Raw genomic sequence first — 24,847 nt, 5'->3', positions numbered from 1 at the left:
CCTCTCGCCCATTCTTACGACACCCACAGTCTCAGTAAATTAAAATGGTGAATTTTGCATTTTGGTATGGCCTCCACATGAGTGAGAAGAATGTGCTCCATGAGGTTTTACAAGCATTTGCTCTTCTGCCTCCCTAAGCACTTTGAAAAGTCACTGCTCTGAAGAGCATATAACAACGTAGCCCCTGGTGATAGGAGCAAGGCTCCCAACCCTTGTGCCTGGGGAGCTGTGGGGTTTTCTTAGGGAGCCATGGGGCTTTCTCCAGAGCAGCAGAGCCCATGGTTATGCAGTACAGAACCTCTTCTCTTACTGCAGCTCACTGGTGTGGCTGTGGCTTTAGGCTCTGCACCCCCCGCCCCACCACTTCCATTGGGTTGATATTGGAGCCTCCTTCCCCGTGGTTACAGCAGCTGACCCTGGCGTGAAGCCCGAGTGAGCCAGCCCAGCTGAGTTATCAGCTCGAGTCTGTGTGTCTGTGCCCCACGCCTTGCCTAACGTGCAGCGCCTCTCTTGGGCACGAGTCCTCCTGGGCACGTGGGATGCTGCAGGTGGCTGGTGGACCTGCCTGAAACTGGCCAGGCAAAGGCAAGGCAGAGGAGAGAGTTTGCTCACAGCTGCTCTGGAGCATGGGTTCATGGCTCTTCTTTCCAGCCCTGATAACAAAACCTGAGAGTTTCATCAGAGGCTCAGGATGTGGCTGCACAGCCATAGCAAAATTTATATTTAAATTTTGGTGTCTGTTTTCTGGGTGCTCTTAATATTAAGGTGTTCACTTGAACATACTCTGGGTGCAGTGGTAAAATGCAATCAATAGTGAAGTTGACATGCTGCTTCGGAGTATTTTTAGATATCTGATAAATGAAAATATTGCTTGAACATCTGAGAGAATTGTTGGCATTCAGCTCAACCTCAACTGCTAGAGACAGAACTTAGTGTTTCATAGAAAATATCATTAGGGTGATACAGATTTCAGAAGCAGAAGTTTTGCCATTGGTGACAATATTTAATAGCTTTCTCTTCTTTCATGTGCAGTGATCTGTTAATAAAGGATACCTTATCAACTCTAAGACTAAAGCAAAATTGTTCTGTGGGCTGTCAGCAGGCTGGAGACCATGTCATAAGAAGTGATGAAAAAATAGCATTAAGGTGACTTGTGTAGGCTGGTTTGTCCTTCATTAAATTGAGCTAGTGGAAGGCTGTAGGATTAATGTATCAAGACAAGTGGGCAGAACCATGTCAGTAAGAGAGCTAAAAAGATTGAGTATTGAACTAAAAATCAGTGGAGCAGCAATGATCTGGCTTTCAGGCTTCCCCATACACATTTTTATTTAGGTACATTTATAAAATGGAATATGATTTTAATGGAAGTGCTGTAGATTATTATAAAGATTGCCACATAGCAATCTGTATTGGATTAACTACTTTAAAAGCTTTGATATCATATATTAAGCCTTTTGTGGCTCTTTAGAAACAATAGCTTTTTTCCAAGTCATGACAGTGTAAGTAATTCTTAATTGTGTATCCCCTTGGTACTTTCCTGTGAATTATATTAACTGTGTCCTGTCATTAAAATCCAATGTGCTTGGCAGTACTAGAAAGCCAATGTTTATGCCTTTTTCTCTTCAAACTGCTCAGAGGGAGAACTGGAAGAAGAATGGCTGAAGGAGGCAGGTTTGTCAAATCTGTTTGGAGAGAGCTCTGGTGACTCCCTGGAAAGCATGGTGTTTTTATCCACACTGACCCGAACCCAGAAAGCTGCGGTGGAAAAGCGAGTAGAGACCGTCACACAAACCATGAGGAAAAGAAACAAACAGCACCAGATTCCTGATGTCAGAGATATCTTCAGGCTACAAAATGACTCAAAGGGAAAAGTGAGTTCCTGTCAGTTGTTTTGTTTGATTCTGGCAGAGAGAAGAGAGGGACATGTACAGATGGGGGGAGAGCAGAGTGGCACATGGAAGGGATATTTCCAGAAGATTTGTGTCTAACTTCACTGATTTCCAAGGGAATTTGTCACTAAATTTTCAGGGATGGTGTTTGTCCAGGTTTGACATTGCATTAAGCAATTTTAGTATTTCGAAAGAAGTGTGTGTATTTGCCTCATCTTAAAGGTGATGAATAAAACAACTGTTTATTTTAATTAGAATTATTTTTCACATGAATGCAAAACTCATTACAGCAATCACCCAAAGACCTACCACAAGCCTACTTTTACCTTTGAGTGGTTACCTCTTACTTACTGGTGCTTTTGTTTGTTTGTTTATAAAAAATAGGGGAAAATGGGGCATTAGCCTAACCTCCTTGGTTTTGGCCAGGTCTTTATGCCTATCTGCTGGGTCTGTAAACCCCATACTACCTCCCAGGGCCTATGTGTGTGTTAAACTCTGTATGGGAAGTTACTCTGACAGGCCCCAAAGGGTCCCAGTTTCCCATTGTGGGATATTGAAGAGAATTCCTTTCCCATATACAGGAAAGGGGAAGGAGGGAAATGGAGACTATGATTAGAATTCCTTTTCCATGGAGAGGCGTGAGTCTCCTCTCTGCTCCCTCAGGGCACTGAGATCTTCAGCCATAAGAATGAGACTTTATGGCATGACTGGGTTATGTGACCTCAATTCTGTCCCTTGTTCTCACTGCTGACGCTGCCTTTCAGTGTGGTGGTTGTGGTGATGGAAAGAACAGTGAATTTTGAGGGGATTTAATTTCCTCCTTCCCTCAACAGCTTCCTCTTCTTCAGCAACTCCTCCTAAACTCCTAAGTTGAAGTGCAGTAGGGGAAGTGGTGTGTTCTGGAGGCACAACTTCCCTTTCACTGTTCTGCTTTGCCTGTGGTTGTAAAAGATATATTAACTCCATAAAAGCTCTCTGGGATCTGATTTGTAATTGACTCTACCGAAAAATTACAAGATCTAATAGCAGAGCAATTTAGGTAAAATATCATGTAGCCTAAAGCAGTATAATTTCTCTTTTTGCTCTTTTATTTCAGTAACACACAAGAAATGTTCCTGTATGTAAGCTACATACTGTAATGTTTGAAAATCCTATATCAAGTGTTCAATCAATTTTTCTTCTCTTAAACTACATGTTTGGATATTGAAGACACTACTGAGAAGACAAATTATTTTAGGCATTTAAGATGTATAAAACAAATGGTTGTTTATTAAATATAGAAATACTGGGGGAAAAAAATACTTCTAAACTTGTCTCCTTGACAGAAAAAAAGCAATATAAGTATAGGTCCTCAAACTTGTACTTCATTCCTTTCTCCAAAGCAAAATAATTGTTCCAAAATCATTGCTTGTGGTTATTCACCAAATCTGTCACTGAAAAGCTGTGGGAAGTAACTTCCACTACCTCCCTAGGTAACTTGTCTCACTGCTTTGTTACTCACCCATCATTAGAAAGCTTTTTGTATAACAAAAGAGGACTGAAGCCACCTGTGGCTGTATGAAGTCATTCCAGTTTAATAATAGTCTCCAAAAATCCTGTAGCTCCCTTCATCTGGAGGAAAGGTAAAACAATAGTGTTGATGTTTTGCATCAACACAACAATTGTGTTAATGTTTCTCCTGAATTTCCTGCCTTATTCCCAAAGAGAAGCTAGACTTCTGGTACCTTGACAGCTTCCCATTCTGCTTCTGCTGCTTTGTGAAACAGAGATTTTTTTTAGGGGGTAGTCTTGCTAACTTCTTCCTCCTCTCAAGATACCTGATTTAAAAAAAAAAAATAGGAAAAAAGGGAGAGAAGAGAGTACAGATTATGCCAGTAGGATAAGTCTTTAAAACTTGCATTTGTCTTCTCAGTAAGTATGGAGTTATAAATTGCTTGAGTAATATACAATTAGAAATAGAGTGTGCTGTTTGAATTGTTAATTTGAGTTGCCAAAAAGTAAAAATGAAATGTGGGTAAAAATGTGTGTGAATCTATGTATACCCATATATATGGGCATAGATTTTCTACATGTTCTGAAATATTTTGTCTATAGTTGGTGTCATCCAGTTCACAAAATATCACATCTGGAGACTGTTACAGAAAGGAGAGGATGGTTCATTTCCTTTCCCGTTCTTCATCTCTTCAAAGTGTCCTGGTTTTGTTGCTGGAAATCTAAGCTGTAAGCACAGATAATGTCAGGCTGCCCTGCAAAAGGAATGGGATTGCTCTCTAGAGGAGGCAATCATGTAAGCTTTTACAAGAGAAAGGAATTTGGTCTGAGTCAGTCAAAACATCTCCTCCAGATTCCCTTTCCATATTCTTTCTAGTGCAAACTACAGCTTCAGGTCAGACTGCATTTTCTGATTCTTTGCCACTCTGGAAAATAAAGTCATTCACCCATGCAGCCTTCTAGGAAGAAGAGGAATTGATTTAATTACTAATTTTAAAATTACCTAGGTTTCAGATCCCCTTAGACTTTGCAAGTGGTTTTCTGTTGAAACACAGGTGTGCTTTTGCACACCCCTGCATTGCAGGAGCGTGTGTTTTAATCCTGCACAGAGTCAAAGGAGTTTCTACAACCATGCACTAGGTTTTATAATCATGCATATTTATTGTTCCTTTCTTAGGTCTGTGATGGAAGTGAACCTTCAACTGTGAGAACAAGTGAAAACAAAAATGAAACACATGATGGAACAAAAGGTAGTGTCAAATTACTCTCTTCTTTATTCAATTTGTTTTTCTTTTGGTTTGTAGGTGTTCAACTACAGAGGATAGTACATAGGTCCATATCTTAAGTAACTTTTCAGCAAAATTAAATTTAATTATAATGAGAAACCTCTTCTGGGCTGAATTGTTGATGTGTAAAATTTTAAGTGTGCCTGTAGGTCATGCCCTTTGAGCCACCTGAGAAACCCTGTTTATTATCAGGGATCAGCTTATAATCACGCTGTCTGGGAGAAGTCTTCTCTTGTAGCTTATGCTCAGGTTGTTTCTGATCCTTAATTTATTGCCTCTCGTCTGTCTCTACCGTACACCACAGAAAATGAAGGTCTATGCATAAACTCATCAGTGCATGTAAAAGAATCAAACCAAATGGACTATAAGAAAAAAAAAAAAAGGAGAACTGGTTGGACTAAAAAATAAAAAAAAAAACTGTGAGAACTAGCTATATACCTGTAGCTCAAATTAAAGGGAAAACAGGGATTAAAGAAAAAAGGTTGTTTACCTTTTCAAGAAAAATGGAAATGAAATAGTATTCTGTGTACCTATGTTGTGTTCAGTGCTGTGTGCTCACAAATGAGAGGTGAAGTACCCATGGAAGACCCTTTCCTCTTACTGTCAGGATAGTACATCACAGAAGTCCTTAGCTGACTCCAAAGTTTGTGTTTTGAGAGTATGATTTCCAATGAAAGACTTTGACAGGGCTTTCTGCTGTTCTTCAGGTCCAATAGTAAAAGGATGGCTGTCCTGCGTTATGTTGGGTTTCTTCGAAGTAAGGGTTGCACTGTGTCTGTTATACCACCCTGCCCACCCCTGTAGAGATCAGGTTATTTAAGTTTTAAGATGTAGCTATTTAAGTTTTAAGCTGGCAGCTATTTAAGTTTTAAGATGCTGCACTGTTATTCTGCTTTGTTTATATGTTGGGGTTTTTGCTTCTTCTGGAGGACTGGTTACCACATAGATGTTACACTGAACCCTATACCCACACTAAGCAGGCAGATCAAGTTACCTATTTCAAGTTAGTTAGCTGTAATTAAGCCACCAAATAAAAGTTCTGCTTCAGTTCTAGAATACTAACCAGTAGCATTTTGGAAAAATTGTTACTTTAGAATTAGACTTGGAAGACAGCAATGGACAATACAGAATGTGCATGGCAGTTGAAGTGGGAGACATGAATATAAACCAGCCCTGGATAACACTGAATCTGTGTGTTTCCAGAAGCGTGTATTTCCCTCCCGCCCTCTCAGCAAACCTCACTCCAAGTAAAAAAATTGGGAGGACTGCCAGACTGCTGGTTCAGCACAAGGGAAGGAAGAGATGCCTGGTGCTTGTGTCAATAAACTTCACTGTAGGATTCAGAGCTGGAAGATTACCAAGCAATTATTACAGACTTTTTATCACATCTGGTTCTTTCTTTCCCTGTGGCCTTGATGAACTCTTCAGAAATGGGAAGTTCTGAAAGGCAAATCCCATATGCTAGCCCTCCTCAGCACAGATTGTGATGTGGATGGCAAATGCAGCCTGCTTACATCCTGGTACACTCCTGCTCTAGACAACATGCTACAGTGGGCTCTGCTCCCAAGATTGGAGCAGGAACGAAAACTCAGTTCAACGTGCAGTCAAACCATGCAAGTTTGGTGGTATTAAAAGCATGCATCTGGTTCAGTGCTGTGCTATGATCTTTTCTCCAGAATAAGCACATTAGTGTTATACAAACAGTGAATGAATTAAAGCCTAAAAGTAAACAGTGCCTGATATTTCAGAGGTATTAAATATTTATGAAATCCAAATCCAAGAGCATTATTTTAAAATGGAAACCCTCTTTGACACAGAAGCAGTCCCAGTTTTACCTGAAAAAATATGAACATCATCTCAGACATTAAAGACAAAAAGCCTAAACTGAGACATCTTAAAATTGTTATGGTAAAAAAACTCTTTTTGGCATACTCCAAAGGTGGTGACTGTTCCTAATGGGATATTTGAATGCTGTATTCCCAAGTGCTTCTGCCAGACTGAAGTTGTTAATGGTTTGCCTTTAGAGTATGCCTGTGCCACGTGAACCTGTTCTCATTTCTCCTTTCTTCTCCTTTCTTCTTCTTTCTGTGTGCAACACACCTTGTTGTTTGACTAAATAATATATGCAAACTCACAGAATAATAAGTGCCTTTGTTTTATGAAGGTATGGAGTGTGTCTACAGGAAACAAAAAGAAAATTCAGAATCATGTATTAAGCTCTCAAAAGGCATTTTCATTTTAACAATCCATGACACTCACTAAAGGCCTGCAAAGCTAGGAATATGTTCAATAGATACAAAAGAAAAGAAGTAATTTTCTCTGGAATTCTGTGAAAAGGAGTAAATAACTGTGTTGGTTGAGACCTCTCAAGAAATACAAAGGAAATAATAGGAACGTATGAAAAGCTAAATACATATTAGCTTAAGTAGGGGAGTCACAAAAGTCAGTTTACTATGACTGCAGTTGTTTTTCTGAACTTAGGATTTGTTACAGGGGAAGAATAAGAGATAAAACCTCTGTGTAAGGGCAGATTCAAAGCATAACAATCTAGAGAATGGATGAACAAATTGTGTGTACCATGTGTAATATGAGGATTAAGAGCAGTAATGTTTGCTTCTTGATAGAGAAAAAATCTGTAATCTGGTGGTTTTTAATTAAAGAGTTTGGTTTTGCTTTTCATTTTACATGATAAATGAGGATCCTATTGCCAAAGTAGTGCTGTCAGTGAAATGATTACAAGGTTTTTTATTTTCAATTTATAACCATCTATGAACTAGCATTTTAAAGAAATGCTTTTTTAGTCAAGAAAAAAATCATTCTATCTTTCCAGTCATAAATTAAGATCTGTCAGCTTAGCTCTGTTGGTGTATACTCAAGATTCCCTTGCAAAATTGGGATGTAGCACAGTTGATACTTGCAATGTTTCCTTGTGTTATTCCTGAAGAATTCCCATCATTTTATGTAATCTTTAAATAGCTCTGTGAACTAAGGAAAGGGTACAGAACTCATGTAAAATATGGCTTCCACATCCTCATAGACAATATTTGCATTTTTCTGTATCACACTTGCATTTCTCTCATTAAATATAGCATGTGGTTGGCAAGTTGGCAGAACACCAAGGCTGCTTCCTCTTACAGCTGCTGCCTAGTTCAGAAATGTACAACAATGGGAGCAAGGCTGTACAACCAAGAAAAGACTTCCCACAACAACAGCAGTTCCAGAACTTTAAAATGTGCAGAGCATTACTGAGATATCTGCTTTACATGACACCTTCCTATGACCAGAGGACTGAAATAGGAGCTACTGCTTTTTGTTTGTTAACATCAGATCCCTCCTAGGCTGGTGGGAGGTATGTAGGTCAGGTATAGGCCACATTAGCATAACAAAAGTTTTGGGGGGAGAGGAAACTCTTTTCATTCAGTATGGATGCATTGAACAGTTTACATGATATATATGGATATACACAGAGAGATGCCAAGGATCAGAGTCAGGGATGAATTTGACCTTGGATATGTTTGCTTACTGGGGACTCAGATATCTCTTTACCAAAAGCAGCAGCTCTAGTTTCAAGATCAGCTTAATCTTTAGTGTATGCCCTAGGCATTTTGGGGTCTGTGGAAAGTGAGCAGAAGCCATTCTGGAAAAAACAGGGGATGAGTAACACACACAACTGGCAGAATATGAATGTTCTGTTCTACTTCTCACAGCATTACTTGGTTGTAAGTAGAGTCAAAGTATTAACTCAAATCCACCTTCTCTCCCTGAAAGTGTCTCAGCTTAGGTAAGTACTTTGACGAGGGAGTGGTTGTGTAAAGCACTGTGCCTTACCAGAAAGTGGCTGTGGTGCCTTCAACCATTTGCCTGTCCAGTTCCCTGAGTCTGGCTGTGGCTGACTGAAGTAATTTTCTTGATCTAAATAATGTCAGAGAATAGTATTGTGTTTTTAAATAAGATGCAGATGTAATTTAGAAAAATTGTCGAGTTGCTGTAATTTTTTTCTTAACTTCCTGCTTTATATGTTGTTTGGATTGTGTGTCTGCAGCTCGGTTCTTTTACAGACCACTGATACCATCAGTGTAGAGCATCACTTCCCTGACTCCTCTTAATCAGCCTCTGTGCAGGCTTTCCCCTGCTGCAGAATCAGCTTTTGCTGTACCTGTAACTGTTTTCTGGGAACTTTTTTCTATCTTGGCTTAGGGTAGTTACTCTAGGCCATACAAAAATTTCCCACAGCAGTGTAAAAAAATTAGTTTATTATGTTGCACAACATTCTTACACCAACATATGCATTGCTTGTGGTTCTCCTTCACAACCTGTTTCCATCCACTTTCCCTACACTTGTGGTATGTTAGCTTTGAATGGGCTGCAGTCTCATGTGAGTACGAGCCAGTGGCAGAATCATGGTCCCAGGACTAGCGAAGTGATTCTTCCTCTGTACTTCGCACTGGAGAGGCTACACCTCAAGTTCTATGTCCAGCTCTGAACCCCTTAATTCAGGAAGAACACTGAGGGACTGGAGCATGGCCAGAGGAGGGTAACAGAGCTGGTGAAGGGTCTGGAGCACAAGTCTCATGAGGAGAGGCTGAGGGAGCTGGGGGTGTTTAGCCTGGAGAAAACAAGGCTCGGGGGAATCTTACCTCCCCCTACAGCTACCTGACAGGAGGCTGTAGCCAGGTGGAAGTTGGTCTTTTGTCCCAGGCAGCAACAGGACAAGAGGACACAGCCTCAGGCTGTGCCAGGAGAGGTTTAGGTTGGACATTAGGGAGAAGTTCTTCACAAAAGGCTGATTAGATATTGGAGTGGACTGCTCAGGGAGGTTGTGGAGTCCCTGGAGGTGTTTAAAGAAAGACTGGACCCGCCACTTAGCGCCATGATATTGTTGACATGGGGGTGTTTGGTCATAGGTTGGACTCCATGATCTCAAAGGTCTTTTTAAACCTTATTTATTCTTCTGACACAGAAGAATAAATACATAAGAATAAATACATAAGAATACATATTCTTATGTATTCTTCTGACTTTACTCTTCTGTAGTACCTGGAAACCTTCTGTGATTCTGTAATGTCTTGCAAAAGGAACCTATTCCTTGATGTATCGTTTTGGATAGACATCATGAGAAAGATGATGGAGAGACTGAAAGCTTTCTTAGACTTCTATGCTTTGTATTAAATACTGGTTTTTACAGTAAAATTTTCTTCTTGCTTCTTTCACAATATATTTTAACTTCAGACCAAAATCAGTGGTTGATTTACTGTGAAATTGGGAAGCTTTTTTTTCTAGAAGCAGAACGGCCTCTCCCTTTTTTGATTCTTTATTTCTTTAACAAAAAATGTTCTAAATTTGTCTAGTGTTTGATTCCTTTAAGGAACAAAGAAAGAGAAGTAAGGCCATTGTTGTGTACTTAATCCTTCCCTGTGTCATGGAAACATTTCCAAACTGTTTTGAGGAATCTAGACTCTTCAGACTGAGGTGAGAACAAGAATAATAGAACAAAGATATGATCTGTGTACTACCTGTTATTCCCAGATGTTAATGCTTTGGGTCGTGGAGGACAAATTCTCTATTGTTTTTGAAATTTTAACAGCAGAAAAATTTGCTGATTTGTTTAGAGGATGTTACAGTCTTTGAGGCTAGAAAGTGTTTGATGGCAAGAAACTTCTGATGCCAAAGCTCTTTGGCTTTGCAAGATTCTGGGAGTCTGCTGTTTGTTTGAGGTGGATTGCTCTATCTTTTCAGAATAGATAAATAGGAGAGAAGACCCCATGTCCTGGCAAAATTATTGAAGAAAACCTACAGAAGTTGAACCCTTGTCAATAGCTAAATTTTCAACTGACATAAAAAATACAGAAACAGTGACTTTGCAATCAGAAAGTCCATTGCTTGCACAGCATTAATTTCTACTTGGTATAAAACTTACTCTCATACACGAATGGTGCTCAATTGTGCTGCTGTTGATTTTTAGCTTTTTTTTAAATGGTGTTTTCAGGTCCAAAGTTCAGTCTTGGAACAGATGAGCAGAAGAGCCTGCTTGAAGACATGCCATCTTCAGACACTGACATCAATTTGGAGATATCGTTTGCAGAACAGGCAGCTAATCTCAAAGACAGCTCAGTAGGCAAAATGTACAAAGGTGGAGGGGGTGACACTCTTCTTCCGGTAGGTGTTTCTTACTTCTGCTTTAGTTTGTGCTAGAGGTAATGTTGGGGTGATATTTATCTGAGAATGAGTGAATTAGATTTAGAAGAACATTGTCAGATTTAGCTTTATATAAGTAGAGGTTCTTAAGATAGCTAATTTTTGGGACTGGTATGTTCAATAACATGAAAATAGCTACATTTATGCTTGTTTATGTACTTGCATGTCTGGAAAAATGTGCTCTATGTGTAAGCAAAAATTAACTTCTAATATTAAGCTGGACTGGTGGCTTAGTGGTGGTTGTACCACTCTAGCCTTGCTTCATTTGTTTATATGTTCTTTTTCTGTTATCTGAGGTGAGATGCTTTACCTCTAATAAAAAGCTCTGCTGTAATGTGAAAAGGGTTGGTGGATGCCTGTAGAAACCTTATGCAGTTGTCTGATGGAGGTAGGTGAGGGATGAGAATGAAAAACAGAATTTTCTATAGCAGTTAGAGGTCTGAAGTCATATGGCAGGAAATTAAAGATTAATTTGAACTCAGTTTTTCTTTCCAACTCTTAATAAAAAAGGGTCTTTCAGAATGAATCCATATAAAATCAAAAGAAAATCCTCCAAGAGATTTTGTTGTCAGTCCTCAGAAATCTCTTTTAGGATCTCTCTCTGCCTACCAGTTCATGAACATGTAACACGTACATGTAACCTGTAAACTAATGACTGGTGTGAAAACTGTCTTGGTGTTTTTTTTATTTTTTTCCCTAACACTGTGTGCAAACATGCCTGAGTAAACACAATATCTGAAATAATGTTTCCTAGTTCTTCAAACACTTAATTTAGATAAGGACTTGTGCAGTTCTTCAAGTAGTAATTACCCCATGTATCCTAGTTTAAACATTATAAACCAGACACTAATGGATATTTAGAGATGGATTCTAAAGTGTTTGAGTCATGTTTCTCTAATGCAGCCTATAACAAGGAGATAAAAGCTATGCTCTAACTTCTTTCTCTATATATGCATAATACATGCATCAGCTCTGCTTCTGGCCAGGCTTGTGAAGGATTGCTCAAAGACATGGCTATGGGATTTCTTCTTCGTTACAAAAGGACCTGCAAAATGATAGGAAAAGGAAGGGAATTACCTATTGAAATCTATAATATATTGGTTGCACCTTCATTATTGGCAGCTATTTTTAAGCAGACATGTTTGTGCAAGTCAATGAAAGCTCAAGGTGGGGAACTGGCTACTCATCTATCTTTTGTAAATTATGTTTATGTTTTAGTGTGTGCCCTTGTAGTCATGTACCATAACTAGCAATTCAGCTCTCCTATTGCTGGGTTTGCACAGGGTAAGGAAATAATTCATGAGTATAATATGTCTTTCCAAGTGGAAGTCTTGTCAAGCTTCCTGTTCTGAGTCATGCATACTTAGAAGCCTGCTGGTGAGAGGTGGAGTTAAAAAGTTCAATGAGATGGGAAGTCCCTCACCCTTTCAATGGAATTCCTTATATTGCTCTCTGACTGCAGCCTCTGAGTATCTAGTGCAGTAGAAAGGAGCCATGATTAAGTATCCCCCTTCTCTGAGAAGATAACTTCTTAATTATTATTTATATGGCAGCCAAATATTTTATTACGTATGCACAAATGCAGAAGAATTTCTATCTTATTGCATAGGATTTCTGTGCAATTGTATGTGTATAGGATTGTTCATGGAAAGCCATTTCTACCACTATAAACTGGAAAAAGATGCAGAAGGTGGAGGGAGAGTATGTGGTTGCAAGCAGGACAAATGACAAATCCAGACTCTTCCTGGAGGTGCCAAGTAAAAGCACAACAGTTAATGGACACAAGTGACTGATGGTGAATTTTTTTTTTGCATAGTAAAGAAAGTCCCCGTGAGAGCATTCCGCACTGAAACAGGTTCCCACAGGGGTTAGTTGGAATTTTCAAAATTGATTTGAACAACAACAACAAGCAATCCAATCAGACTTTGAATTTAGCCTTGCTTTGAGCAGAAATTGAATTAGATGACCTCCAGAAGTCTCTGGGAACCTAAATCTTCCTATCATTTTAAGATCATCTACTTTTTAACCTATTTGTGGGATTCTCCTTTGATTTAGTCAGTAACAGCAGGCTTCATGAGGAAAGGTTGTACCCTGAAGGAAGCACAATCTTTGAGCTAAGTAATTTTGTCATGACTTGGATTATTTACCCTGCTGCAATTCTCTGCTTTTAGAATTTCAGACTGCCGAAGGACAAAACAGGTACCACAAAGATTGGTGACCTAGCCCCTCAGGACATGAAGAAAGTATATTCTTTAGCACTGATTGAATTAACTGCTCTCTATGACATACTTGGGACAGAATTCAAGCAGCAAAAAGCTGTAAAAATCAAAACCAAAGGTAAGTTGGTTTTGTGTATTCTGAACCAGTTGCATCTGTTTAATCCAATTATCAAATGCACCAGTTCCTTTATTATCTTCCAGCAGAAAATTTATATGTAATATATAAGCAACATTTAATTTTATACCTTAACCCAAGGCAAGCTTTAAACAATTTCACTGACGTAATGTCTCCAGCTCTTTGTCTAAAATTAAAGCTCAAGACAGTCACTGAGCAGATAATCTAAGAGGTGAAGGGTAACTATCTTAGTGGTATGCTGTGCAGCAAGAATTGCTTCAGAAGTTTGTATGTGCTGATTTATTCCCAAAGGGCACGAGCGTGCTCTCTTTGTGGGTATTCTTTTCCTGATTTCCTGAAGGTAGGTACTGGTCTACTTTCAAAATTGGACTCGGTGATCTCAAGGCACTTTTGCAGCCTTTGCAGTTCTGTTATTCAGGTGAGTCTACCTGACTTTCATACTTTTGTTGCCGTAGGTGGGAGATGCTGGGAGCCTTTGTCACCTGTTTCCTATTCTGTCTGACACAAATGTTCCTGTGTCATATAGGCCTTGCCCATCCAGTATTTTCTTAGGCTATAATGCAGTTGTTATGATGAATGGCATCATATAAAGTGGAAGATTTAAACCGTTGTAGAGGAGGCAGAGACAGCTGCACCATGTCACTTTCCTCTGCAAGCCATCAGAGCATATGTGTAATCACAGTGCTTTCCTTGAGAGCGTAGAAAGCATGGAAACCAGTTTCTTGATGCTAGAGGTTTTCAGTGCTTTGTTTGGTTTTTGTGTTTTTGGCTTTTGCTAAATGCTTTACAAGAGCTTGAGATGTGTTACCAGTTAATCACAAGCCTGCCTTGGCCAAAACTCTGTTGTCAAGGTTCAGTGAATGTGACAGTGCAAAAGCTCACTCTAAATAATTGAAAGCAACAGAGAGTATAGAGAGATACACAGCAAGGTACAATAGATTCTTCAGAATATGTTCTTCACTTTACAGTAGTAGTAAACATCTTTTTTAATGCAAAAGGCATACACAGAAACATCAACAAGACCTTGATCGCTTGAATGCATTTTCTTCTTGCAGGACTACTTGTGCTGTCACTAATAAACAGACAAAGCACTTTCTTCTCTTGTATTTTGGGTCTTACTTATAACTGTTTCTTTTTACAAAATTAATTTTTAATTGAATTTCACTCTCAGCATTATTATCTGAATGGCAGGCATTCATAAAATGTTGAATTGATTAAAAACTTCTTTGAAAGGTAAACAAAGATAGGCTAGACTCATGGCAATGTGTAGGAAATGGACAACGACATCAGCTATTCTACCAAGCTAATCTGCCTTTGCAATGTACTGCCTTCAGTGCCTTGTTGCTCTGTCTGACCCTTACCTCTTCACCCCTTAAGTGTTGTTTGGCCAATTGATTCATACAGTGGTTGGTCTATTCGTTTTTTTCCTTTGTGCTTGTGTATGTAAAGACGATGAAAACATCATTCTTCTGGGGAATGCTGTGCTGTGCCCAGCACTGCTTTTTTATTGACCTCCTGGAGTTTGTTTTTAGGACTACGTTTCAATAGAAACTTTTATTATTGACAAGAACTTCAAGATAGTAAAGCTATAGGCTTTATGGATATTGCTGGATATGGATATTGCCTGTATGTATGAGTCCCTTGTATTTTATAGATAGATGTTTTATGCTGACAGAGATACAAGAACTTCTGGTTTGGCACTGAAATTGATCTTTCATTGATGTATATCATGTTTTCTCAAGAGCTGACAGTTTTTTTAGTAATTGCATCTGTTCTGTGTTCAATATTGGCATGGCATCATACCAAGCAGCAGATTTTGACTACTTGTATTGTGATATGCTGCTCCAGAAAACTTGCACATACAGCAATTATCAGTACTTCTGACAGAGAAGTTCTGTCTCAGCAACTTTGGGTTAGTCATTATTAGCATAGCTCTCTTTAGATGGTTATTCACTTCTATTCAACTGGGCCATAACACATATATAAGTCCCATTTACATGAAGACTAAGTTAGTTTGTCATCAAGGCTAAATTAACTGCAGCTGAATTCCTTTTCAAAAAAAAATTAATTGCTTTGACTTTATTGTAAAAGTTATTTTTTAACCAAGAATTAACTGTACTTTTGCAGTTTTTAAAAATGAACCTTTAGTGAGTTGGTTGCCTTGCTGTTCTGCTGGTGCTATGTAATTCAAAGCACAGGAATTGAAAAGCTGTTATTTCCAAACCCTCATAGAGAGAAGTGTTCAGAGCAACTCTGGGTGATAATTGCATTTGTCTCATTTTAGTGACCAAGTTCTGGATATTTTACTCATGCCATTTCCGTCTCAACTATAATGACTTGCATTGAGTGGTGAAGATCTGCATTGCAGGGTCATTATCACATCCATTCTGCAAACCAGAACTACGCAGATGGTTCATTTATGCAGTTTGCTTTACTGTGCTCCAGAATATGTGGATGGCAATTTGAAGTCAAAACAGAAGACTCCTGAGGAAGAGATGATGAATCCTTTTAGCCAGAATGTTTTGTGTAATAACTTGATTGGCAAAGACATTAAAACACTTTAAACAAAAGGTCAATAGCTCTGAATGCATTGAATAGACTTACTGCTTCAGAAATGTGGGTTTATGCCAGTATCACATGCACTGGAAAAAGATGTGGATAATATCTCAGTCTCTTTTGCTTTATTCTTCAGACTCCGGCTTGTTTGGTGTCCCACTGTCACTTTTACTGGAACAGGATCAGAAGAAGGTCCCAGGAACCAAGATCCCACTGATTTTTCAGAAGGTAAATAGGCATGAAGAAGTTAACTTTTTACATACATGCAAAATGACAAAAACATAACATTTTGTCCTGGATTTATTTGCTTGCTGTAGCAGTTTTCAGTATAATACTTTAATCCATCCAAGTTACTCTTTTAATTGCAGCTTTACTTACTATTTCAGTAAATGTGATATTTTGCATTATATCGGACCTATTTTAAATTCAAGAAATTAACTCATGAGGCAGGTGCTTTTCCAGAAGACTTGTTGCTTTAGTACAAAGGGGTATGCCTTTGCCCATATTGTGTCATGGTAGTGGGGGAGATAATTGGAAAGAACATGGAGACCCTTGATTTGCTGCCCACACACAGCACATCTCATTTCATGAGAAGAAAATAAACCACTGTGTGTGGACCTGTCCTAACACTTTGTCAGAAACTCAGTGATCTATCATCACCATTTCAGTCTGTTTGTAGAGGTGCTCGTTACTTGTTGAGAAACAGAAATCTCAAAGTAGTTTTGCATCGCGGTCTGAAAACTACCACTGTGTCATTCATGCCAGAAATTGCTTTCTCAAGATCATAAAAACACTTTTCTGGAAAATATGCTATCTATAAACTCAGAAATCAAATTGCAAACAGTGATTGATTACTCTGCTATCCTAGCAACATTGAAAATTTTACATAAACATTAATATCTTATAGATATAGCTTGTTTTTCAAGGTGCAGACATCATTTGGAATACAGTTTTACTTCGAATGAGAATGTGAAAATAAACAGTTTCCCATTTCTTCTGCTTGTTCTTGGCAGCACATGCTTTCCAAGAATGGGGGATTTATATAAAGTGTAAGACAGCAATTTAGTTCATTCTTTTAAATGCATCTTGTTTATCACTGAAATGAAACAAAGCAAGCTAAGAGAAAGTCTGCTTAATTAAAAATAAAAATACACCTAGTTTTATTTCACTGAGGAATTTAAATTTAAAATAATGACATAATTTTGTCGGGGATTTTGAAACTGGAAAATCTGACAGTAGTAGCAATTCATGTGTTGTCATCCGAAGTTTCTGCTGACAGTAAGTCCAGTCACTGGCCTGCTAATAAAGCCATGCAAGGCAGCCCTGATAGAGATGAAGAGGGGATTTCCCACAGGCAGGAGGTTGGTGGTGACCAGCCACCTTGCTGTGTGCCAAGGGGAGCGAGTGTTCGTGAAGAAGTTGTGGACACCAGTCGTGCCGCCAGACCTTGCCTTCCCCAGTAGTGGTGCTGATGGCAGGTCACACACTGCCCACAGCATTTTTGTGCCCAGCAGATGTGAGTGGCAGGCACTGATCTGCTGTAAACTGGGTACAGGATGAGCTGGATGAGGCCAGTTAGCAATTTTTTTTTTTTTTAAACCATGGAAAATGCACTAGAGTGACACTTCTAGTGCTGTTTGCTAACATTGTGGGGTTTTCTGTCCAGTCTTTATAATGGCATTTAGCTGTTACATAAATGCCATGGTAGGTAAACTCCCTTTAATTTCTGTAACTGGAAAAAACTCTGTTGCATAATTTTTCTTACTCAAGCACTGGTGCAGGGAGGCATGTAACAAAGGCACTGCCCTAGTTAAACATTGTGGGAACTATTTGTGCTAAAATTATGTCATCAGCTTTTGACGTTTACAGATTTGTTTTAAATACTCTTAATTCCATCCTTCAGTGACTATTTCTATGCATGTTATTTAGAGAAAAATTATTATATGAGTTTTAATTACTGTTACGGAATTTCTGTGAATTTATCCATGTGAAGGGTTGCAGAGTTTTGAGTCTGTTAGGAGAATGTCAGAATTTGCAAATCAGAGGCTTCTTTAAAGCCTAGAAGTTCTTAACTCTCCTCTTGTAAAGTCCTAGAGTATTCGTGAGAATGCTACCTTAATTATTTTGATTTATTTTGATTTTGAGACATTTCAACAAGGATAGTAATTGGGATATAATTTTGAAGCCACGGTAATTTTTGAAAATAATTCTTCAGTCTTCACAGGAGGCTTGAAGAAGGTAAAAAGCATACAGGTTTCTTTTTTAATAAAATAAACAAACTCCTCTTTAGTAGGACTCATAAAAAAGGTAAGAACCATAGTGAAGTTGTCTTCCATGAGAACTGTAATGCATTTGCAAACTGTGTTTGAACCTCTGCTTGTTGCAAATCTGTGTGCACAAATGCATATGCACAGAGAGAGAGATATAGAAGCATAAAGGCTTCAATATATCAAAACTGTCTGCCAGTAATTTTTAATTGGCATCTTTGCTCATGCCAGTTTGGTTTGTGTTTGACAGCTGATTGCCCAGATAGAGGAGACAACTCTGGAAACAGAGGGACTTCTTAGAATACCAGGAGTTGCAACAAGAGTAAAGGTAAAACATTGCACAGGTTATTAATATCCCCCAAAATGTATGTGTGGTTCTGAATTTATTTTGTCATACAATACTATATCTTAGCATCCCATTGTTATCAAAATCTTCAAAAACAGAAAGCAAAATCTCTTCACAAAGAAAACTGAGTTATATTTGCCAGAAAAATTACGCTTTCACTCAGTGGAGTTTTGGGGAAAGGCTGGAGTTTAAGTTTGAAGGAGAGTCAAAGCTACATTTCAAATTCAGTTGTGCCAAAATCTCATTAATTCTTGGCATGAGCCTTCCAGCCTTTTGCTTTTTCCCTGAACCAGTTTAATCATCTGAACAGTTCACGCACGGTCTTTCTACCCCAGGAGGAAGCTTTTCCCTGGCATTGAGAGCCTTTTTTAATAGCTAGACTTAACCTGTGTTACAGGGCAAGGCAGGCAGCGTGCGCTGCAGAACCTCTCACATTTATTTTTATGAACAGCAATAGAAGTGCTCGGCTCACCGAGCGCAATCTTGTTAGGCACGTCTGTGCACAGCGACACTTCCCAGGGTGAGTGCCAGTTGCATGCAGGCTCTTCCCCAGTCCTTGCCTTAAAGCAGGGAGCTAAATACACAGTGTGATTCATGCCAAGGCTCAATGTGTTAGAAAGACGGTCTGAACTGGCCTTAAATTCTAAACAGAAAGGACCATTTAAGTGGATTCATCTGTCCAAAGACGTCTGCCAGCCTCTGTTGTGTAGAACTTGGTCCAGCTGCTGGTTCATTAGAAACAACTAAAAGAAGGGAATATTGTGGCAATTGGGTTTGTTTATTTACCGGTAACTAAGACACGAATTTTTTTTCAATTTTCCTCCATTCTTTATTTTCCACTTAACATTGGTTCTGCAAACTGGAGTGATTTCTTAGTGATTTTGTTTATTTGTTTGTTCTTTGATTTTATTAGCTTAATACAATTTCCCAGACAGCAGATCATTCACTATTCTCTATTTGCATGAACTACTTCTTTAAATTAAGCAATAGTTTTGTTAGCAAATATTTTAAGTTCTTTTACTTATTCTAATAGAGAACTTCTTAAAAAGCAAGGAATTTATCATACTAAAGGGCTGAAGTTTTCCCTTAATTTTCTTAAAGAGAAAAAAAAACCCATTTCCCTCATTATTATAGGTTTATACAAACACACAGAAAAATACTTTGCTATCATATTCTATAGATTTTAGGGGTGTTAATAAAGTGCATTGGATATACCCCATTGTCAAATACATTTACTTTAAAATGTAGGCATTGGAGCACTGGGACACATAGTTGAAATTTCTGCCTTTGCCTCTCATCATATAATTGTATCTATACATTTAATACTGCATTTACTGTAGTGATTTGGTCTGAATGTGGATGGAGAAGGTGATGAGTCTCTGAGGGAGAATTTTCATTTCTGTTTCTAAAGTTTGCTCTTTTTGATGATCAGGAAATCATACCCACTTGACTTTAGATATCTGAATTATGACTGTTGCATTTTTGAACCTCCAGTACAGTCAGTGGAGACAGAAGATCTCTCTGGAGGACAGTTGAGAATATCCAACTTTTATACCAAACTAAGTGTCCACACTTTCTTTGTAAATAGATCCGTTTTCCATTTGGACAAAGTTAAATTTATTAAGAAGGATATCTTAATAATGTATCTAATGTCCTTTCTTCAATTTGCCCTTCTTGTCCAGATAAATAATTATCGCCATATTTTTCCACAGCACATATTTTACAAAACAAGCCAGTGTCACTGTTCTTCTTTTCTGTCCAGAATAACTGAGCTAGAAGAAGGGAGGGACCTGTGAGAGGTGTCTCAGGGCCTCTGGCCCTGTACTGGGGTTACTTTTCACTTTGCCACACTTGATCTTTGCAGTATGTTCCTATTTGCACATCTGTGAAAGGCCAGTAGTAGCACTGCCGTGGCAGCAGGGCAGGGGTGTGGTGATTTCTGCTGCCAACAGTGTCCCATCCTTTCCCAGCCTCAGAGTTATGATCTTCCACTGGGACTTTTAGAGCTCTTTACTGCATAACCTCATGATTTGCAGGACAGGCCACTTCCACACAGGGCGTGTTTGACACCCTGTCCTAGGCAAAGCTGTATGTGCCCAGCAACACGGAATTCCCTGTAGATGGCAAGACATCTATTCAGTTACACAAATCACTCCTTGTGTTTTAAAAAGAGAACCAGCCTCACCTTAGTGTATATTTTGATAAGAAGCTGTGTGTAAACACTCATAATTGCCTTATTTGTTTATGAAAATGGCCATGTATGCACTACAGCAACACCCTTGGGTAGCAGCTCCAGAATTGCTCTGTATATCAGACAGTCTTAATATTTGGATGGAGGGGAAGTCATGACCCTTATGTACTTGAGTATGATATCTGTTTCTTATTGTATATTTATTCCATATGGTCCTGGCTCAGGCCAGGGGATTTTTTTCCCATATGATTTGACTGCTGCCTATTAATGTGTGTTTACTTGCAGTACGTCTGATCCCACATTTATCTGTTTTGTAGCAAAAGACCAGCAGCAACTGGAGTTAAGTGATATTTCAGATGTCCTTCCCCCCTTTTCAAAGTGTGGAAAGTATTGCTGTGTGTGTAACGCGTGACTTCCAGCAGCCAAATATTACTGGTACTCTCTGTATCCATTGCATTTCAGAGTCTTTGCCAAGAACTGGAAGCAAAATTTTATGAAGGGACTTTCAACTGGGAAAATGTGAAGCAACATGATGCAGCAAGTCTTTTAAAACTCTTCATCCGTGAACTGCCTCAGCCACTCCTCACTGTACAATATCTGAAAGCTTTCCAAGATGTGCAGAGTGAGTAGTGTCCTTTTTGTCTCTGCTGAAAGAATTGATACCCATGCAGAGAAGTGCCTCTTTGCTGAGAAACAAATTGAATAACTACAATATGAGTTCTCCTGAGAAAAGATGGGCATAATTTTGCTACTGTGCAAATAACATCTTTCATGTAACAGCTATTTTAATAGCTTACACATACTATGAAAGCACATTTTCACTTCCTAATGTTTCTGATAGTAGTTAAGGGGTATACAAGGATTACACAGAAAATGTATATGACAGTATCAGTTTATAAATAGTGTTTGCTTCAAAAGGAAACCACAACGAAGATACGCAGTTCCTCAGGAAATACAACAAATGATAATTTATTCTGGTTAGGGTCTTTTACCCATTTATAAGAGGAGAAGTTAGAGCAGAATAGTCAGAGCTGCTGATAGTCCGTGGTCCCTTGAGATCAGCAAGTTCTTGTGAAAATGTCCTCTGCCAGCTGGTTACAATACAGCAAACATACTGGCTGTAACTGGAAGAGAGTGGGCTGGTGATAATGAATCCAGAGTGAGAACGCACATATATTAACTCCCCAGTCAACACAGGACTGCAAGATCTATTTCCCTTGCCTGCAAGCAGAGCAATGGCTCATTTTTAAGAGGGGCTTTCATAGAATCGCAGAATATTTTGGGTTGGAAGGAATCCACAAAGATTATCAAGTAAAACTTTCTGAATGGTCTGTGTGGGGATCAAACCATCAACCTTGGCATTATTAGCACTGTGCTCCAACCAACTGAGCTAAACTCAGCATCAGAGAATTCACATGGACAGGCAAACTGACAAATATTCTTTAAAATTCTTGACTTCTATGTCAAGTCTCCCAGGTCTGAGCTGCCTTACAATGCTGTCAGGTTGGTTGGAATAGGGGCTTGGTGCTTTGGCCTTCTACACAGTGTTGTTGATTTTGCAGTACTGAGTGTCAAGTTAAAACTGGCCAGAACACTTTCAGATGGTGCTGGCAGCAAAGAGCTCCACAAGGTTGTTTCATTTGCTGGATAGTGATTGGAGCCAGGAGGGTTTCTGCTTGTGCTCCTGAGCTGTCTGAAGGCTTATGTGGTTTTACTTACCCAGAAGTACTCAGGTGCCAGGATCCAAACCACTCTCGATATTGAACCAAAGGATTTGCTTCAAAACAGACACAGCACTTCATAGACTCCTTTGTTTAAATAGATTTTCTTGTTGGTTACATGCAATAAGATTAGGTGGTAGAGAAAAAGGACCATCTTTGTGACAGTAGTCAGTGTTTTTCATGATACTGTGACTAAGTAGTGTGGATAGAATTAAATATTTAAAGAACAATTTGAACAATTTAATTTGCTAATTTAAATAATGTAAGCAACTAAAATTCAATTGTTACTTAGGTAAGCAGACAGAAACTCTTCATTTAAGTAATGAATTTTAATTGTTTTGCAATTGTATTTTTGCTTATTTTCCTAGGAAAAGATTGATTCTCGTTGCTTTTTGAACATTGTGACATATGGTGTTTTGAAACTAAATTTAAGCCTCACTTTTAATGTGTGTATGTAGATAACATTGCTCTCACTACTTGATATTTTAAATTATTTTACAATTTGCCACTTATTTATTCAGAGCCCTAATTTTTGGTATGGTAGAAGGTAGTCAGCAAAGTGGTTTTGGTTTTTTTTAATTTCGTCCATGAACTTTTATTTTTGTTTGGTGCTGTCTCCTGAGTTGATTTGGATGAAATGTATTTGAAATATCAACTCAGTTGGAATCCCAGCAGGATGCATGAGAACTGTTGAAGTGTGAAATCATGTGTTAAAACTGTGTTGAGTGGGTACCCCCTTCTTCACTTGTTTTATGTATGGCCTGATTCATTAGGAATCTCCTGAGAAGACTTGCCAGAGCATGTCCTCTAAAGCATGACAGGAGAAAGTTTATCACAAGTGACAAATGTGGGGCTTTCTGCACTGCCAGAATGTAGGAGCTCTTCTAGGAGATGTAGGAGTGTAGGGATGCATTCATTGTGCAGCTTGGGTGAACGATGCACCCCTGAGCAACTGGTAAAAGGCAGAAGTGATGTTGCTTTTCTTGAATTGCCTTATTTGATGCAGCACTCTCTGCTGTAGATGATGTTAAGCTTCTCTGGTCTTGGTTTTATCCTGCTGGCTTGCCATTGCAGCTGCTGTTGGTTATGTCGCTGCAGACCTGCCTTACTCAGTTCCATGTGGTATTCCTTCTGTGTGGGTGACTTGGGAGATCGTGCGACTGTGAAGGCAACCAGAGAAACTGTGAAAGCAGTGTTGGATATATCCTTTGGAGTGTGGGGCACAGGCTCAGAAAGGGAAGAACTGTTAACTATCCCTTCTTGTAGCACTGCAAAATAAAGAAGGAGTCACAAGGCATCTAGAAAACAGTGCCAAAAGACTGCTGAGTCACACCAACTGAATCCTAAAAGAACATTTGGAAATGAGTATCAGAAAACCAGGATCTGCCAGTCCTTTGTCATACTATGATAATTAGCCATGTGTATACATTCAGCATTTTGCAAGAAGTTTCAACTTGATTTGCTTTTTGAAGAGTACAAATAACAATTTCAAAATACTGAGGTCTGTGTGCTTTATTGGCAGATCTCCCAACGAGGAAACAGCAACTGCAAGCTTTGAATCTTTTGGTTATCCTTCTACCTGAAGCAAACAGAGACACCCTGAAGGTTAGAATTGTTAATACTATTTTCCTGCATAAATATTTTGTCTATTTCTGTGAATCCACTGTTATGAATGTCGTTGTCTTTTGAGCATTCTTTTTTTTTTTCAGTTCAAAGTTAATGCTGAAATTACTGACTCTTTTTATTCCCCCATATTTCACTTAACTTGGGGAGAAAAAAAACCCAACAACTTAAGGCCCTAACTCCTCCAAAATAACTTTAGAGGATGTGACTTGACATTTTTCCAGGATTGCAATAGTAATTTTCCAGTGAGCAACGTTTTTTCTCAGAAGTTTTGCTCCATTTTTTCTTTTTGGTGTCAGTCATTTTTTTCAGTGCAAAAAATAAACAGTGTTAGAATACAATGAATGTGAGTTTCCTTTTATGAAGTGGGGTTTAGCTCTTCATTTTTATTCCTCACTTTTCTCTGTGCTGTTTTTTCTACTCTCAATAAAGTAGACATTTACGCTTCCTGTTGCTATTTGTAGCATGTTACATGGATTCTTCCAATTTGTGCTTGTCCTTTTGTCGCAAAGCTATTAATGTTTTTATCAGAATATGCTTACTGTTAAAGTTGTTACAATCAAGAATGAATGCAGGATTTGTGTGGGATGCAGAACATCATCTATTACAGGCAAAAAATCCTACTAGGTCTTGTTGTTCAAATTAGACTTTCTTTTTGAGTTTGTTTATTGTGTGGAGGCAGTCAAGAAGGCTCCTGAGTTGAGCTACAAATATCTGGAACCAAATTAATTGAAAATTGCCATCTTCTAACTGGCTACCTGTCATTCACAATGCAATGCTTTACTTGTGAATTGCTTACCTTACAGAATTAGCCACTCCATGTTTCCATAAATATGACAGCTGGCACTATTGTGTTCACTTTCAGTTTAACAAATGCCAACAGTAATGTCTTCGCAAGCATCAGAGGGATGCTGCTTATACACCTAC

At 38.7% G+C, this 24,847-nt stretch overlaps 1 protein-coding gene across 6 annotated transcripts in view; it reads left to right on the top strand.

Annotated features, from left to right (window-relative positions):
* Positions 1-24,847, top strand: part of ARHGAP18 (Rho GTPase activating protein 18) — a 95,015-nt gene that overhangs the window by 57,132 nt on the left and 13,036 nt on the right. For all 6 annotated transcript variants that reach the window (XM_064413133.1, XM_064413132.1, XM_064413134.1 and 3 more), the window contains exons 3-10: positions 1,636-1,871; positions 4,558-4,630; positions 10,653-10,822; positions 13,033-13,198; positions 15,909-16,000; positions 18,290-18,367; positions 21,039-21,198; positions 23,820-23,902. In XM_064413133.1, the coding sequence (XP_064269203.1) occupies positions 1,636-1,871; positions 4,558-4,630; positions 10,653-10,822; positions 13,033-13,198; positions 15,909-16,000; positions 18,290-18,367; positions 21,039-21,198; positions 23,820-23,902 (1,058 nt within the window). The remainder of the gene's footprint in view (positions 1-1,635; positions 1,872-4,557; positions 4,631-10,652; positions 10,823-13,032; positions 13,199-15,908; positions 16,001-18,289; positions 18,368-21,038; positions 21,199-23,819; positions 23,903-24,847) is intronic.

This window comes from Passer domesticus, chromosome 3, assembly GCF_036417665.1.
Source record: "Passer domesticus isolate bPasDom1 chromosome 3, bPasDom1.hap1, whole genome shotgun sequence".
In the NCBI taxonomy this organism is placed as follows: domain Eukaryota; kingdom Metazoa; phylum Chordata; class Aves; order Passeriformes; family Passeridae; genus Passer; species Passer domesticus.
This window is presented reverse-complemented; position numbering and strand designations above follow the sequence as displayed.